The following is a 17571-nucleotide window of genomic DNA, read 5'->3' as shown; positions in this document are numbered from 1 at the left end:
ATTAACGAGCATTCCCACCTGATCATATATGGAGACGTCCCAGGATCGACTATGTTAACATCAACATTTGATGCATCTTAACAAACTAAATTAAGGAGACTAACATGTAGTATGACATAGTTAGCTCACAGATAATTTTATCTCTTGTCAAAGTTTCATTTAGGTTCATAAGTATGAAAAAACACTTATCGAGAAATGGGGATCCCTTAAATGAATTACATCGAGAGATTAATTCTTATTCCCTTATCAATTAAACCTGCTGGTAGCACCTGGTGTACAAATTTCATCTTCTTTAATTTATGGAATAATATACAGCTTCGTCTACTAAAAAATTCTGATAAGAAACGGTTACCTACTCTTAATGAAGATTAAAAACTAGGGACAGTTGGAGTGAAGAAGTAGTTTGCCAATTTATTTAAGACCCATAAGAGCTAAATAATTAATCAAAGTACACAGCTCAGCAGCTATTCCCCTATCAATCATGACACGCACCTTCGTGTCAATATTTTTGGTCAGTTCCGGCGACTCCGGTCTCGACCGAAGGCAGCGACAGCGAGAGAGGAGGAGCACGCTTTCCAGATCCTATGGCATTACCAAATCCTGGACCCCGACAGCGACATCGTGGCCTATTGGAACCGGGTGTTCCTTGTTACGAGCCTCCTCGCCCTCTTCATGGACCCTCTCTACTTCTTCCTCCCCAACGTTGGCGGCCCCGCCTGCCTCCAGGCTGATCCCAAACTCAGCCAGGAGAGGTAGATGAACTCGGATTGGTCGTCAACGGCGGAGGAAGCGGCGACAGCGGTGGAGGAAGGAAGGAGGAAGAAGTGGAGCGAGAGGAGGGATTCGAGGACTTGGTGAGGAGGGTTTGGAGGGGAGGACTGGGGTACTGCAAATGCGGCGTCATACGAACCTATAGCTAGGGTTAGTAACTTAAGGAACGAATTAATGTCACTATTTCACATTCTAAAACGATTTTTCATAAATATACGTCATAAAAATAATGCAAATGATAGTAACAGTTCTCAACACCTTGGAGCACACATCATCGCTCCAATCATGAAGCACCCACTCTACAAATCAATCTCGGACCACCCATAGACATATTTAATTAATTCAGCAACGGGGAATAATAAATTTAATGAGACCCATGCACGAAGTACGTCATAGAGTAAAGGAAAGAACAATTTGGGATTTAGGTAAGCTTGATTTAAGCGTTTTTTTGTTTTTATTTTTAAGAAAAATAAAAAATAAGAATAAAAATACATTTACTTATAATTTAAAAATATTTGGTCTGAAAATATTTTAAAAAAATAGGTCAAAACAACGCATTAATGATTTCAGTTTTTTTTATAAAGAAGTGAAAACACTATCCAACCTTAAAATATTTTCTTTTCGATATATATTTTATAAATCTTAAAAATTTGAAAATAAAAATAAAAAATAGAAAATAAATATTGAAAACAACGATGTTCTTAATACCCACAGACATCATATATAAATCTTAAAAATTTAAAAATAAAAACAAAATATAAATTCAACACAAAGATGATCTTGATACCCACAGACATCAAAATGGCATCTCCTTGTGGCACCCTTTCAAACATATTTCCTCCCACATGCTCGACACCGCAATCAATTAATAATACCCGATTTGAAAATTAAATTTTGTTACAACACATTGACATAGTTAGACAAACTTATAGTTTCATATATTATGTTTGGGATGTTATTTCATCTGGTTGTTCTTAATTTTTTTACTCGCGAAAAAACTTGTTTGACCAATAATGTTTAATAAAGAATTTTTTTAGTAACATGTAACGTGTTTTTTAAATGCGTGCAACTTTAAAACGTTTTTTTAAATCATTAATTTTTAATTTTATATATTTTTTATCTTAAAATATGTATAAATTTCCTCCTTTTCTCTTTTACCTCAAGGTAGGATTTTATTATATTTTTTAGTTTTTCTTCTTCTACTCAAAAATATGGTTTTATTATTTTACATTTTCTTATACATACGATAGGATTTTTTTTTTATCATTTTACTACATAAGGTATTGATAATGATAGATGACAAAAAAAATATTTTATGTTTATTATTATTTCTCAGATGCTTTTTTTTATATAACACTGTTTATTTCAACAATTATATTATTTATAACATTTATTTCATTTATTTGACATTATACTTTAATTTATTTATATTGATAGATGATACACTTATTTTATCTTTTATTTTTAATGTTTTTTATATCATATTGTTTATTTTAACCATTATATTTTTTTTAACATTATATTTTTTAGGAGAAACGGAAAAGTTTTAAATATGATTGAACTCCGCATTAAGAATTTCATAATTGTCCAAAAGATCAAAACCAAAAAAAGCTTGTGGGATACCTCAAGTTTCCATCCAAGAGTCAAAGTTCCAAATTATAGTAATTAAAAAAAAAAGATATATATTGTTGAACACATATACTAGTAGATCTATAAACTAGATATCATACCGGGATAGGGGGAGGCGTGTTCTATGACATGAGGCAAGTCAAAATTGATTCCCTTAATGTGAGGGTATTTTGAAGTGATTTGTTTAGAGTGACCCCAAGGCCTCCTCCAACATCAACCAGCCTATTGATGTGTTCAAATCCCATGTAGCATTCAACAATCTTCTTCATGATTAAAGTCGCACGGTTGGTCATTGCAGCCATGAAAAGCTGATTGAAGCTCGGGTTCATGTTGGAATACTCGAATACGTGTTTGCCATGGTCCCGGTTGAATGGAATACCTCCTTCAAGAATTGCATCTTTCATGTGGTACCTTGGAATTATGGACACAGAAGCTTTTGTTTTAGCAAGTCTTTTCAGGATCTTACGTGATAGAGTTAACACATACAGGAGTATAGTCCTCATTAAAATGTAAATAAATTTATGGAGAAAAGTTTTTTATGTAAGAACAGTAAGCAATTGTTCAATGGTTTTTATCCTATAAATTAAGCATTTTATATTAATTGTCACATTTTAAAATAAACTTCACTGTATTAATAATAATCTAAAATGTGACTGATGCACTTGGATCCTCTCCTACAATGTAACCAGGCAATAGACGAAAACATGGCAGCTCGTGTTAGGAAAAATCATTATATCGTCCAAGAGATGGACTATTTATTATCTATGTCAGTTTTCACATATAACACGTAGTTGAATTTTTTAATTTGCAATAAAGGTACATAAAACTCTATTGTGTCACACTCAGAACGGCTGTTCGATCACTTTTAATTTTTTTTCTTTACCAAATGGGCCTTTTTTAAAATATATTACGGCATTGATCTATTTTTATCAAAGATCCGGTCAAACCGTGATTTTGACCATCAAAAACTTACATAAAATAGTTGGTCATAATTACATTTTTAACCTGTCAAATTGTGTGGTAGAAGAAGTACGTACATGAATTAATTGCTACTTTGTTCACGTGAAAATAATAATTCTTGTTTGTTATTTTATTGCATGTGTGAGAAAAAAGTACATAAAATACAAATAAGAATTGTTTAATAAGAGTTGCAGTTTCAACTAAAACTTTCTAATTTAATGTCAAAAATTAGTCTGACACGATCGAACGTAACTCCCATGTAAGTTTAATTGTGTTCAGAAAGAAGTTGACTAATCTGTATACTTCACAGGATGAAATTGGTATTATTAATAGCATTTTGATTATAACCGTTTAAAACTGACCAAAATGATCGATCAACAAATTCGTCACAATTATAGGACACGTAATCTCAAACCATCAAGCCAAGCTCTATGATGTCAAAAATGTCAAGCTCTATGGCTGAGTACATGGCCATGGATAGCACGCTGGATTCACTAGCTGCATGGCGTAGGTGTAGCTGTTTTCTTCTTATTCTTCCATTTCTTTCTTACTTTTTGGATCAACATCTATTGTTTGACCTGCTTTTTCCATTAAATTAATTCAAAAGTAGCAAAGCAATAACTTATTCAGCAGTGATATTAATTTGTATGTTGAATGGCATGGTGGGCAGGAATGATATACCAAAATACATGTGTAAATATTTTAAAAGAGCAGCAACCAGCAAGCAACTTAATTATCAGTATTTGACACAAATTAATAAAAGAGTGGTTAACATAAAAAAAAAAAAAAATCAGTTAAAGAGAGTCGTTTCTTGTCATACCGGACACTCAATTATAATGCAACCATGCGGAACACAACTTTTAAAATACATTATCATCATCATTCATTCAAGAATTAAGTAATTGGTAAGATTGTTTATTACTCAAATTAATATTGCCGACAGATAAATTTTGATTATAATTTGAAGCAGAAACGAATCATTCAATCAGGATTCAGGGCAACGCAAATAATGGCATCACAATTTTAATAATTGAGTAATTGGTAAGATTGTGTATTACAAGAATGGCTATTCCCATATTTAATTACAACTTGTGCCGGGCAGGGGGAAATTTATTTCTTAAAAAAATTATTATTTTTATATCATATATAAGCTGCACTCAAGCAAAGATGAGGTCGGTGAGGTCTCAGGGTTAGAACCTGCTCTCATATCATGTTAGATTTCATCTTAAAACCAATTGATATTAAATGAAGTTGTCCAACAGATATATAAGTTACACTCCAAAGATTGAGGCAGCCCATGTGGGACTTGGGTATTTCCTAATAAAAATGAGTAAAAAAATGGTTAATGGTATAGTTCAATTATATGAAATTCATTAAATTGTATTAAGAGAAATACGTAACAAACTATAACAAAAATAATAATGAATAAGACTAAAATTGTAATAATAATATAGGCTCCTTTTCTGTCTTGTTAGGCAAAACAAAAAATTATTGTAAGTTGAAGATATAAAGTAAAAATCTGATTATTTATTACTTATTTATAATAAAGCATTAAAAAAAAGAATATATATATATATATATATATATATATATATATATATATATATGTGTGTGTGTGTGAAAAGTTTGAACAATTAATAATCATCAAAACATAAAATAAGATAACAGTAAAATGAGGAAAAAAATCATAAAGGCCAATACCCATAGAGAGAATAGAAGGGTTAATAAAATTAAGCACACAGAGTGTGTTTAGTTGTGTAGAAAAGAAAAGAAATAAGAGAATTAAAGAAGAAATATTTGAATTAAAAAAAAAGTGTGAAACAAAGATTATTTTTAAAAATTTATTCATGAACAGTACTTTCTTCTCCACAGCCAAACACACTCTATCATAGTGAGGGGAAATCTTGGCCGAGATCTTTGCACCTGGGTCTGCTCTAGTAGTTCTGCTTCAACTACACGATATACAGAAGATGTGAGAGAAAAAAAAAACCACATTAACTACACATAATGTCCAATTCAAAAGAATAAAAAAATTTAGACATATATGTACCGTAGTCAATGTTTTTCCACTCGTGACAAATAATTTGTGGCATGTGAATGTAGTATGAAAAAGTCTAGATGATGAATGATGTACGCCTGTAAGCTGTAAGGGCAGTAATACCAATCACTTTTGTTAAAGCTAAACTGTTACTTATCAATATTCAATAGATTATCAAATTTTGATTTTCAAATGAAAATGTTAGAAACGCGAGATGGCTAACAATTTTGGTGATGATTGACACATTAACAATAATGATATATTGATATGCTACTAGTAGCTCAACAACAACTTGTTTAATTTTGGATTTATTTGATGGAATCCAACATGTATTCTTAAATGTAAACATAATGATGATATCATGATAAGTGATGATATCATTAGAACTAAAAAAAAATGCTTAAGTTAGCAAAGAATTCCCACACTCATGATATATTATAATAAATGTACATTTAAATAATATTTTTTTTCACGTTCAAATAAACACATGCAACCTATAGGTAGTTTTACGGATTGAGCTTAAGCCAAATTTGTATAATGACTATCCTTGGTCAACAACAATTAATACTAGCATTAACATATGTACTCATGAACAATTAATCACACATTAATTAATGTTAAAAGTCTCATTGAGGTGGTTAACGAATATGATAAATGTTTATATAACTGAGTAGGTCATCCCCTTATGAATTGATTTTTAAAATAACCTTTCGACTGCGCACTTTAACATAGTATCAGCCGTCCACTTAAAATAGATCGAGTCAACCTTCAATAGAAGCCTAATCTAAAACTAGTAGTCCAATTCAAACATGTTAACTATCCACAATGAACACATCAATATTGTTGGAAGATGTGTTTTATCCATTAACTTCTCTTGATTAATTAATTTCGTGCACGCCTTTCTTTTCTGCTTTTGATTCCAAACAAACGTGAAACCCCATAAGAGTTATCATTCGAAATGTTTTAAAAAATATAGAATAATTCAAAAAATACATGAAACAGAAGAAAGGATCTTTTGAAGAAAAATTTAACAAGAACATGAGTAATTTAAAAATTATCATGTGTATTAACAATAACAATCAATACACGCAAATCATATGATAATTTCTTTTATTTGTGTGTAAAAAGATCTACATAAAAATTTCAAAAACTCTAAAGACCTGATCACCTAAATTAAAATTAAAGCTCATTGGTGTTTTATTCAAAATGAGATAAACTAAGTTCTTCAACTAGTGTGTGCGCATTTTTGTCAGCAATATGGTTGAGCAAATTTAGTCTTGAGCCTTGAACATGTCGACGCAGGTTTCTTTTGAAAGCCCTCTGTTCCAGAACTTGTCATAGTATTCTCTGTATGTGAAGTTTGTGTACTGCGCAGGATGTTCATTGTCTACGAGTTTGGGTGCTGGTTTTATCAATGCATCTGGTGAAGGACAGTAAAATGTTGGAATGGACATTCTCTCCTTCTCACAATTCACCAATGCTCGATGCAACACACTCTTGTACCTATCGTTGCTTATCACCTATTTTTCCAAACCCACAACAACGAGTATAAGAATATATAATTACACAAGATGTCTAATTTGAAATAAATAAATAAATGAAAATATTGTTACTCTAGCCACATTCGTAACTTTAATTTTGTATTTGTATAGCATCCACATACAATTATAAATTCTACACATAAAATATAAATTACTGATTCTTATAATTCATATAAACATGCGTCGTGTATTGTTAGGAGTGGATAAATGGACTTAGATTTATGCAGGTCAGTGGAACTTACTGTCTGCGTAATTTATAGACCAATTTTTAAAAAAAATTCATGACTATATAGAATTTTAGACTTGTCCCACATAATTCGCGAACATGCATGTTTGGTCCAAGTCCAAGGATTGGTTTACAAATCCACAACTATCAGTTAAGTCCAACTCAAACTCAATAAATCTTAAAAATTCAATCCAAAATTTTTTTGTATTTATGTTAAAAATTTATTTGATTGTGTTAAAACTTTTGTAATTTAGTATTTGTTAGAGATTTATTAAGACCTTTTAAAATATATATATAATTGAGTGTAATCGATTATTTTTTAAGAAAAAAATATATATTTATTTTCAAATTACATTTTTTTAAATAAATAAAAAATTAGGCTTTAGGACTAGTTTATTTGACCCGCAGGATCTACAGTACGGAGATGAACCAATATATTAAATCTGTGTAAGAATGTGGAATGGACTGATCCAGTTCACTGACATACACGGATGAATCTTACGCAAGATTAACCGGCCCGCTTACCCACCCTATATATGGTACATATAACTCAATTTGTGTTTAATAATAATATACTGTGGTAGCCTTAATGAAGGTATATATGAGATCGTGTTCATCAATAATTAACAAGATCTGATGCGGTTGGAGAGATAAGATACAAGTCTAGCTAACAAATATACATAAAATATTAGTCAAGGAGTATATATAAATATATAATACATCTCATTAAATATTTTTGGTTGTTAAAAAAGTAATATAGAATACTACTTCTTATTTTTGTCTTCTTATTGGGCAACTCTACATTAATCAAACTCCTCATTAAAGATCTGATTTAGAATTATTCAAGCTATTCAACGGGGACGAATCTACACGGGGTTTTAGAGGCAATTGTTCCCATTAACTTTAAAAAATTTCTGAACGTAGTGTATATATATATATATACCCTATTAGAGGAACTGATTAATTTGACCTTAAATTCTTAATGAGATTGGTTGTCTTTCTTGACTCTGCAAGAGATATATATTAACTTTTTATATACCAAAAAATTCGATACACCTTATTTCAGAAACAAACTACTCCGTAATTTGACGGATTTCCCTAATCTATCCGACTATTAGTATTAACAATTAATATCCCAACTGGATCGAGAGTCACGTTTATCTTCCTTTTACAAAAAAATAGGTTAGAGACGTGGAAGTAATTGCTAATTAGTAATAGTAATTAATTAATTTGAATATCGCATGCTAAAAAGAGAAAGACACACCTAGATAATTTATAATAGTACTAGTAAAGCCTAAACAGATGTCAGCTAGTGAGTTCCATTACAACGATTCTGACATTACGAAAACAAATAAATTATAACTATTATGTGTTGAAGAATGGTTCTAAATACTTATACAACTAATTTTCTTATACTTTTAAACGCATTTATTTTTTTATAAGATAGTTGGAGCTAGAGTTTGAAAAAAGATGAAATATAATGTTACCCTTTTTTTGTATTTTTTTCCTCTCTTAGATGACATAATTAACATTTAATATTTCAAAGTTGAGGGCACAAAATACCTGAATTTGGTCACCAATATTGACAATGAAGGTGTTAGGGACAGGATTGACGGTTAGCCACTTGCCATCATAGAGGACTTGCAAGCCTGGGACCTCATTTTGGAGCAGAATAGTAATTGCATTTGGGTCAGCATGAGCTGGCAAACCATACGTTAACTCTGGCTCAGGACATGGAGGGTAGTAGTTTATGGCCAGGTGCTGCCCATGTTTCCCCAGTGCTTTGTCTATGTAATCCCTTTCCAAACCCAAACTCTCTGAGATTGCCTCAAGCAATTTCAGTGATAACCCTCTCATCTTTCTACTATACTCCGCCACATCTTCCCTGAAATATTTAATAACATCCATCACAAATTAAATTAAATATAATGATAAGCTATTTTTTACAGTAATTATCCTTAAAATCATTAAATTTTTCATAAATCATGTAATTTGACATTTTTGTTCAAGATGAATATAATTATTATGGACAGTACTAAAACTTTCTCTCGGTATGTCTACATATTTCAATTCAAAAACTCTTAAACATTAGTTAAATTGAAACAGCCTTCTGTCAGTTAATTAATCGGCTGATACTAAATAATATCTATCATTTTTTTGATTAATTGATAGTATATAAGTTTTTGTCATGGTAGTAGTCTATAAAAATTAACTCAAAAAATAAAACATATATATAATAGTACTTAATTAACCTGAAAGATGGAGGGTTGCCAGGCCATTCCTGAATGTAATCCTCAAGGGGATGGCAGTGAAGTCTCAAGAAGTCTCTCCAGTTGGAAACTTTCTCAGTCTTGACATTGAAACTGGTGGAGAGTCTTGTTGTCTTGGATGGGTCATCAGAGAAATTCTTCAGCCTCTCACTCTCCGGCAAACCAAAGAACTCTTTTGACACATTCACCATCTTGCTCACCACCTCCTCCTGAATCCCATGGTTCACAATCTTGAAAAATTAAACCACCCACAAGCAAAAATATTACTTTTTGTATAATTGAGGGTAACAATAATAATGAAATTTCATCAAACCAAAGTAATAAAATTATAAGTTATAACAATATATGACTATATACATGCATGCAGTGTATATAGTTTGATATGTACTTGAAAGAAGCCATAAGTTTGGCAAGCATGCGCAATGTTTTGGATGATTTGGGAATGATTGGAGCCACCAAGGCCTTGAAGGTCGATGATGGGAATAGAAGCAAGGGAGGAGTGAAGTTGATGAAGTTTTGGACGGTCACCAATGGGCCTGATGAAGTTAGAGGGAACGCGATCAATGGTGGAGGCTAGGTCGGTTAACAATGGTTTTGTGGCGGCCATTGCTAGCTATGGATGATGATGCTGTGTATGACAACATGATGGGGTTTGTACCTGAATTTATATTGTGGTCATGGGGGGTAATCAATTGTGTTTCAGCCTTACGTAGTATGCATGACTTCAGCACTATACCCCACTGATTATGTAATAATATATAATATCTTCACTACACACATGGTAATGTTTTAAAAACATAAGTTTTATTTCATAAAAAAAAAACAAGTTTTATATTCAAAATTTGTACGAATCCCAAGTCCGTATCTGACATGTCCACTAATGAATCGCAGGGCATATCCTACATCTAAATTATAGCGGCAAAATGGAGTATATTATAAAGTTAGTTAGGCTAATTATGTTTTTAATTTTTTAAATTGGAGGTTTATTTTTGGTTTTTAAATAAAAATTTAGACAGATTAAAAATAATATTTTAAAAAAATTAAGGAATTAAAAATATATTTTTTTATTTAAGGAACTAAAAAATAGGCACCTTAAATTAAGTGAAAAAAAAAACATAATGAAATCATAAAATTATCATATTATATATATATATATATATATATCCTCATTTAGTCATTTGCTTTAATCTCATACTTATTTCATATTCTTCTTATATATATTTCCTCTTTTGTTATTATATCACTTATTATATAAATGTCATATACTTTCATTTTCTTTTACTTCCATATACCTTAAGCTATGTTTGAAATGAGTGGGGGGAAAAAATGAAAAGATGGCCTCACAAAGCAGGGTGAAAATAGGTCAAAACAATCTGAATACCTCAAAACAATCAACTTGACCCGGTCTAGAAAATAACTTGGTCTGATAAAAATTTATGGAACAATTCAGATCGGAACAATTACACGGCTAATTAATCAACTCAGTCGGTAATAAGTAACTATACATATGATGCAACGATGTAGGATTTTCTGCAATTCGACCAAGTTCAATTCCATAGATTTCTATACCCATTCCAATTCCATAGCATTTTATACCCATATATTCCAGAAAAGTTCTAAGCTTCAAATAATTAAAAAAAAATTGCATATTTTAAATTATTTAATTAAAACTGCGCCAGGCTACCGTTGTTTTAGAAGTCGAAATATTTAAGTGAATTATAATAATTTTATAGAATACAAGTTTACATTTTGTCGGATTCAAGAATAGTTTACATTTTTTTGGATGTTAGGAGTTTTATCAGCCCCGATTAACAACAATTATTTTAAACTAACATAAGTATCAGAAGGCATATACGACACGACAACTGATATAAATGGCAAGATGACAATCTCCTCTTCCTTTTCATTTCTTTGGAGCTAATTAATTCAACTTTTTATTTTCTTTAATGAGAAATATTATAATGTTTAACCATTCTACGTTTAATATACCTGTAATGAGCAGGGGAGGACTAGTAAAATTTTGATAATATTATTTAAGAGACCATGAATAATGTTATAGAGATGACATTTCTTTTACCCCCACAAAAACATTATAATATAAAAAGAATACAATTCATGATACATCATTAAAATGTAATAACTCAATAAACAAATTAAAGAGTATGTACCAAAAAACAAATCAAAGATGGGAGAAAAAATTATTTCTCTTGTGTATGCTATCTCTATATATCCACTTAATATTATTGAATGACCAAACCACATTATATAGAGAGATGAGGAATATGTGGTCAAGATTAAAAAAATGTATATAATTTTTTAAAGTATTCGTGTGATTATTTTGATCTTAATGATTCGTATATAATTAATTGTATAACTTAAATTTATAATTCTCAATTTTTCATATAAAAAAAAATTGTTACTTATGAATACATCTTACATAAAATATGTTAAGAAGAAAAGCGAGCTCTGATCTTTGGACGGAGGCTATTTAACAGTAAAACGTTTAATCTTTCTTCAAAAAATTTAATTGAAGTTTTTGAAATAAAAAAAAAACTAATTAAAAATGGCTGAAAATTCTGTCATCTGTACATGCTGGGAATGGAAATGGGAGGGGTATTTGAGGAGTGGCACGGTATATATTCTTAATTTGCATTGTTTGTGGAATAATTCTAATAATGTTTTTTATTTATTAAAAAGAATTGATATTTTTTATAAAAAAAATATTAAATATATTTAGCACTTTAATGGATACATTTATCACAAAATATTAAAATATATAAAAATACAATATTAATTTTGTTATATAATTACTCTATGCCTTTGTTTGGAAATTGGAATTGGTGAAAGGAGGTGAATGAATTTCATTTCTCAAAAGGAAAGAAAATATCTAATTTTTTACCTTGTTTTTTGTTTGGTTTTTTAGTAAAATTGAAAAGAAGCATTTATGTGGAACCCATACAAAAAAGTGCTTCTTCTCAATTAAAATGGGGAGAAAAGGAACCCAAGATAACTTATTTTGAGAATAATTAACAACTTATTTTGAGAAAAGGAACCCAAGATAACTTATTTTGAGAATAATTAACAACTTATTATTCGAGGGGCATTTACAGTGGACCAGTAAATTTTGTGACTGTTATTTGAGTCGTTAGATTAACCTGATTATCAGATTATTCTTCCTCAAACTTTCTCCCCCACTCCCCCAACACTCCTGCCGTCAACCACTGCTCGCCTCCGCCGGAGAAAATTTCCGACGGTGATATTTCCTTAAACATTGCAAGCGCAAATTTGCCTGAACCACGTTCGTAAACAAAGCCCCACCACCATCAATAGAATTCCAAAACAAAAAAATAAGTATATTTGAGAATTAAATTTTTATTATTAAGGTTTGAGTGGTTTAAATATAAATTAAAAAATTATATTTTATTAGATGACACTATTTGAATGGATGTATTAGAATTTATTTTTGTTATAATTTTAAAGAAAATTTATTTATTGTAGTTGATGATAATTTTTATTATAAATAGAAAAAAAAATTAGGAGAGAAAAAACACATGAACAAAATATGTGAGAGAAAAGAGATTTCATGTGAAACAAAATTATTTTGTAAAGAGAAAAAATGAAAAAGTGTTATAATTTCTTATAAAAATTAAGTGAATACTCATGTTTATTATTTAGAATGGACTATAATTTTAGAATATTCTTGTGATAAAAAAATACTTTTAAAACAATTTCCAAAAAGTAAATAAAAAGTGTCCAATCACATTAACTTTCTGGTACTGAATCATGTTTGTTATGCAGTGTCTTTTTTCTTAATTTGAATTTGGACAACTTTATATTTCAATACAGAAAATTCTAAGAATCTAAGTGACATCTGAGAAAAATATTTTGAAAATCATGTCAAAAACACCAAAAGGGTGAATTTGCCCATTGTGACATGAAAAGTGCGAAAGCCTTAAAGAAATTTAGAAACAAAAACAAAAAACCGCCATGTTCTTGAAGGCATGTGTTCCGTTGGATCTACAACAGCCTTTCCAGAAGGCCTGCAACTACACCGTTGATCAACAATGCTATTTTTTTTTTTTTCAGAATTCAGAGTTGGATATATCTATAAAACGGGCCAATAAATTTGTTAGGTAAATAGGTGGGTTTTGCTTTGTGCACCCAGCAGCACAAGATGAACATTCCAATATTACCCTTCCGTAAAGCTAATATGAATTGCAAATCCATAATAATTGAACATGTGACTTTTAAGTTATTAATATAACACTCTAACCAATTGAGTTAATAGATCAATTATATTATAAAATAATTAATGTTGTTATATACAACACTAAATTTTTTAATGTATATTTAATGCACATGTAAATTTACATAAGAAATTTATGACAATTAATTTTGATCTAATTGTTAATTTGTTTACATATATAAATTGTAAATATAAATCCTAGGTTTAATAAAAATTTATGTGTGTAAAAAAGTAAATTATTAACATAGATCTACTACTGTATTTTTTTGGTTTTATTGTAATTAATTTTGATCTAATAATGTATTTTTTTACATATATAAATTTTAAATAAAAATCATAGGTTTCATAAAAATTTATATATGTAAACAAATTAATTATTAGATCAAAATTAATTGTCACAAAATTTATTATGTAAATTTACATGTGCATTAAATATACATTAGTAATTTTAGTGTTATATACAACGACATTAATTATTTTATAACATAATTAACCTATTAACTCAATTAGTTAGAGCATCGTGCTATTATGGATTGATAATTCATATGGTATACAGATTGTCAATCCATAAGGTTATTACGAATTCACAATCTGTATCAGTTTTATGAAATGACAATATTGGAATTGCCCATCTTGTGTTAGGTGCACAAGAAAAGTGTTTGGTGGACCAAGCAAAATCCTAAATAGGTTCATCTCATAATTGAAAATTCCAAGTTGATACATAATTAGTTGGGCTCCCCACTTTTTGGGTTTAGGGTTTAAGCCGAAGACATCGAATGCTGGTGGCTACTGCAAATACCAATAATGAGTTAAAAATGTATTTTAGATTTGAGAAATGCACTTTTTGTGAGAATTTCTTTCTAACACTCTTCTTATAATTTTTTGAAATCTATTAGGAATCACTAATTTTGGTTGGTTGCACGTTTCATTTAATTATTCTCTTTCCTGATTTAGAACTAGGATCTACCAAAACTACTAATTTTTAATAAATTTCAATTAATCATAGAGAATGTTTAAGAGAATGTCGTCAGAATCACTCTTTAGATTTTTATATTATTTTTTTGTTAAAATTAGTCTTAGTGCTTTTTAAAGGAATGATTTTGTATTATCAAACACATACATAAATTGATATGAGATTGTTCGAACTTAACTAATATTTTCGAGTTTAATTCCTAATTGTGTCATATAACTTTGGGACAAAAATTTGCTACTTATAACTAGGAACTTATGACCTAGTCTACATCTTGTTCAAGTATAAAATAAAACAAATAAAGACTTTTTTTTTATTGAAGTCTAGTTAGTTAAAATGGTAAAACTTTAGATCATTCAAAAATTCATATAAACCTAACATGTTGATCAATTTAAATAAATATAAATGAATATTTGTTGTTGGCATTATTATCATATTAAATATGCTATAATGCACTAAAATCTCACATTTATTTATTTTTTTAAATATTAATCATGTTGACCTACATAAAAGAGTCAAATTTAATATTACAAGTTTATTCAAAAATAAGTTTATGTCTTTTTTATAAGTCTCTTGCAAAACATGTTTAAAAATAAATTATCTTGATTGTTAAATTAGACCTTAAAATATATTTATACCATGTAACAAGTTGGATGAAATTCTTATAAAACCTAACATACATGTTTTCATCATTATTTGGACATTAAATTATCTTAAAATACACGTGGTTAAGAGGCTTGCAAGTCAAATCATACTTTTATGCAGTTAGGCCTTAAAAAAAAAGTTTATGACAAGTATGCATATATTTGTTTTGTCATCTAAACTTTGGTTGCAAAAATTTTGACATACCTAAACAAAGAAGTTATGAAAAAGATGTTTTGACTAACCTATTATGAATACTTCAAGCATATGCTAAAACGTGCCAGATTCATGTCATGTATGTTTAACTATGTTTAATAAAGTCTAGCTAACATGACCTTATTTGTTTTATTTGTACTTGTAATAATTCTATTTTACTTTTATTATCTTCTGTCAGATACCCATAATAATCTCCTAAAAAGTAATGATTTTTGTTGTAATTTTTTTTGTAATTGGTGAATATATGAAAATTAAAATCATTATTTTTAAAATATAGACCAGTCTAATTTTTTTTAATTCTTAACTAAATCATATATGTTAGTTATTTTCTTGAACCCAAACCTTTTCCACTTTTACTTTTGGCATTGTGTTCACCGATGATACTGTGAAGATTGTAGACCGTAGATGAACCACTACCATAACATATCTTTCTATTTTTATTTCACCGTTGATACTAATAACTTTGAGTATGAGTCCTTTTGTTTCTGCTTTCTCTTTTGTTTTGTTGTTGCTGAATGCCACTGCGTTGTTAGCGAATAGCCACTTTTATTCGGTTATAAGATACGTTCATTTATGTATTTTATATAATTTTATTTTTGTGTTTTCAATGAATCATTTAAACTAGCGTCCATCTATTTGTGGTATACAAGAGAAGTTGAACCTTTTTCCCCATTTCTTAAATTCTTTTATGGTACATATGCTTTAATTTTTTGTCTTTTCTTTCAAGTTGGTTTCCTTCTCTTTACGGTTCTTTTATCTTTTTTTGACTTCGTTTAGTGAAGATAACTTGGACTTTTATTTTAAAGAGATGTGAATTTTATTGAACTAAAAAGAATTGAGAGAAAGATAAATTAGAGTAAGAATAAAGAATATATGGAATTATAAAGATTTTTCATAATATTGTTTAACCACGTACTATTATATATGATAAATTTATTACTTTTATGATAATTATCTATACTAAAAATAATCTATATATGGTTGATATTATAAAAAATAATAATTAATTATGCATATCTATTTGAAGTGTAAGACACATTAATAAAGAATGTAACCAACACACACTCATAATGACAAATACACTAACATAAATTAACAAAGAGTAAATACTCTCATATTTCCTATCTCTTTAATTATAAGATCATTTTTAGAAATTTATTTATCCCTTTTTATATTTTTTTTTTAATTTTTAAGTTATTTATTTCCCTACATATTCTTACTTAATTATACTTTTTCTTTTGGAATGATAATACAATTAATTGATAGATTTAATGTAATTAATTAAATTAATTATTTTTCTTAAAAAACATAAATTAATTGAAAGATTCTTATAATTAAGAATGGAGAGAAAGTAATCAATAATAGCAAATACACTAATTGATAGTAAACACAAAGTAACAATGGCGAACTAAGAGCAGGAATGCATGACACGATAATTTTATAACATTTTAGACTAATTATAATGGTAACTTATTTAGAAAAATATTTTCTATATTAGTTAAAATAAAAACCAATCTAAAGAATTTAGTTTGATTTTTTTTGAAAAAAATGATAAGACATTCACATTCAAGATAAATTGAGAAACCAATTTAGAAAATAAAAAACTTCCAACATCAATTTTTTCATACAAGGTATTCTTTTAAGTTTATTTTTAGTAACTATTTTTTTTATTAAGAATTCAAAATCAATAGTGAAACATTAATTCCTTTAAAACATAAAAAAAATATTAAAGTAAATTTTACCTTTTTCATTAATATGTTTTCCATGTACATATTAGGAATTGAATTCCTAACGAGATGTTAAAGAGTCAAACTATCTATTAATCGTGTTAAACCTAGTTAATACCAATTAATCTAAAATGTCAATATCAATATTACAAAAATATTCATACATTACATCAATTTTTAGATAACTGATATAGACAATGAATGTGAAAAATAATTTTTTAAACTAGTGACGTATTCACCATGTACGTGCTTTTTAATTCAAATTTTTAGGACAATTTATTATTTGTGATTTTATGTTGTGTTAAGAAATATTCCTTCGCACTATTATTCTTTAG

General features: G+C 28.8%; 2 protein-coding genes across 2 annotated transcripts; both read right to left on the bottom strand.

Moving 5' to 3' along the window:
* Positions 1-683: 683 nt before the first annotated feature.
* LOC114419332 (caffeic acid 3-O-methyltransferase-like) lies at positions 684-2804 on the bottom strand. The gene is made up of 2 exons (XM_028384989.1): positions 2595-2804; positions 684-929 (listed from the first exon to the last, which is right to left on the bottom strand). Exons 1-2 carry the CDS (start codon positions 2802-2804, stop codon positions 684-686), a joined length of 456 nt encoding a protein of 151 aa, XP_028240790.1.
* A 3637-nt stretch (positions 2805-6441) lies between these two features.
* LOC114418251 (protein DMR6-LIKE OXYGENASE 2-like) lies at positions 6442-10074 on the bottom strand. The gene is made up of 4 exons (XM_028383508.1): positions 9824-10074; positions 9418-9665; positions 8729-9050; positions 6442-6918 (listed from the first exon to the last, which is right to left on the bottom strand). The coding sequence occupies exons 1-4, from the start codon at positions 10040-10042 to the stop codon at positions 6670-6672; spliced, it is 1038 nt and encodes a 345-aa protein (XP_028239309.1). The 5' UTR covers positions 10043-10074; the 3' UTR covers positions 6442-6669.
* Between the last annotated feature and the right edge of the window lie 7497 nt (positions 10075-17571).

The sequence above is a fragment of the Glycine soja genome, chromosome 7, assembly GCF_004193775.1.
Source record: "Glycine soja cultivar W05 chromosome 7, ASM419377v2, whole genome shotgun sequence".
Classification (NCBI taxonomy): Eukaryota; Viridiplantae; Streptophyta; class Magnoliopsida; order Fabales; family Fabaceae; genus Glycine; species Glycine soja.
The sequence above is the reverse complement of the archived record's forward strand: the minus strand, read 5'-3'. Positions and strand labels throughout refer to the sequence as shown.

What these genes read in the sequence shown, in the direction of transcription:
- LOC114419332 (XM_028384989.1), bottom strand. Translation starts at nt 2,804, where the DNA reads ATGAAAGATGCAATTCTTGAAGGAGGTATTCCATTCAACCGGGACCAT. An exon ending in ATGTTGGAGGAGGCCTTGGG is followed by an intron (nt 930 to 2,594) that starts GTCACTCTAAAC and finishes TCGTTCCTTAAG; the next exon opens with TTACTAACCCTAGCTATAGG.
- LOC114418251 (XM_028383508.1), bottom strand. Translation starts at nt 10,042, where the DNA reads ATGGCCGCCACAAAACCATTGTTAACCGACCTAGCCTCCACCATTGAT. An exon ending in GGCAACCCTCCATCTTTCAG is followed by an intron (nt 9,051 to 9,417) that starts GTTAATTAAGTA and finishes TAAATATTTCAG; the next exon opens with GGAAGATGTGGCGGAGTATA. An exon ending in ATATTGGTGACCAAATTCAG is followed by an intron (nt 6,919 to 8,728) that starts GTATTTTGTGCC and finishes TTGGAAAAATAG; the next exon opens with GTGATAAGCAACGATAGGTA.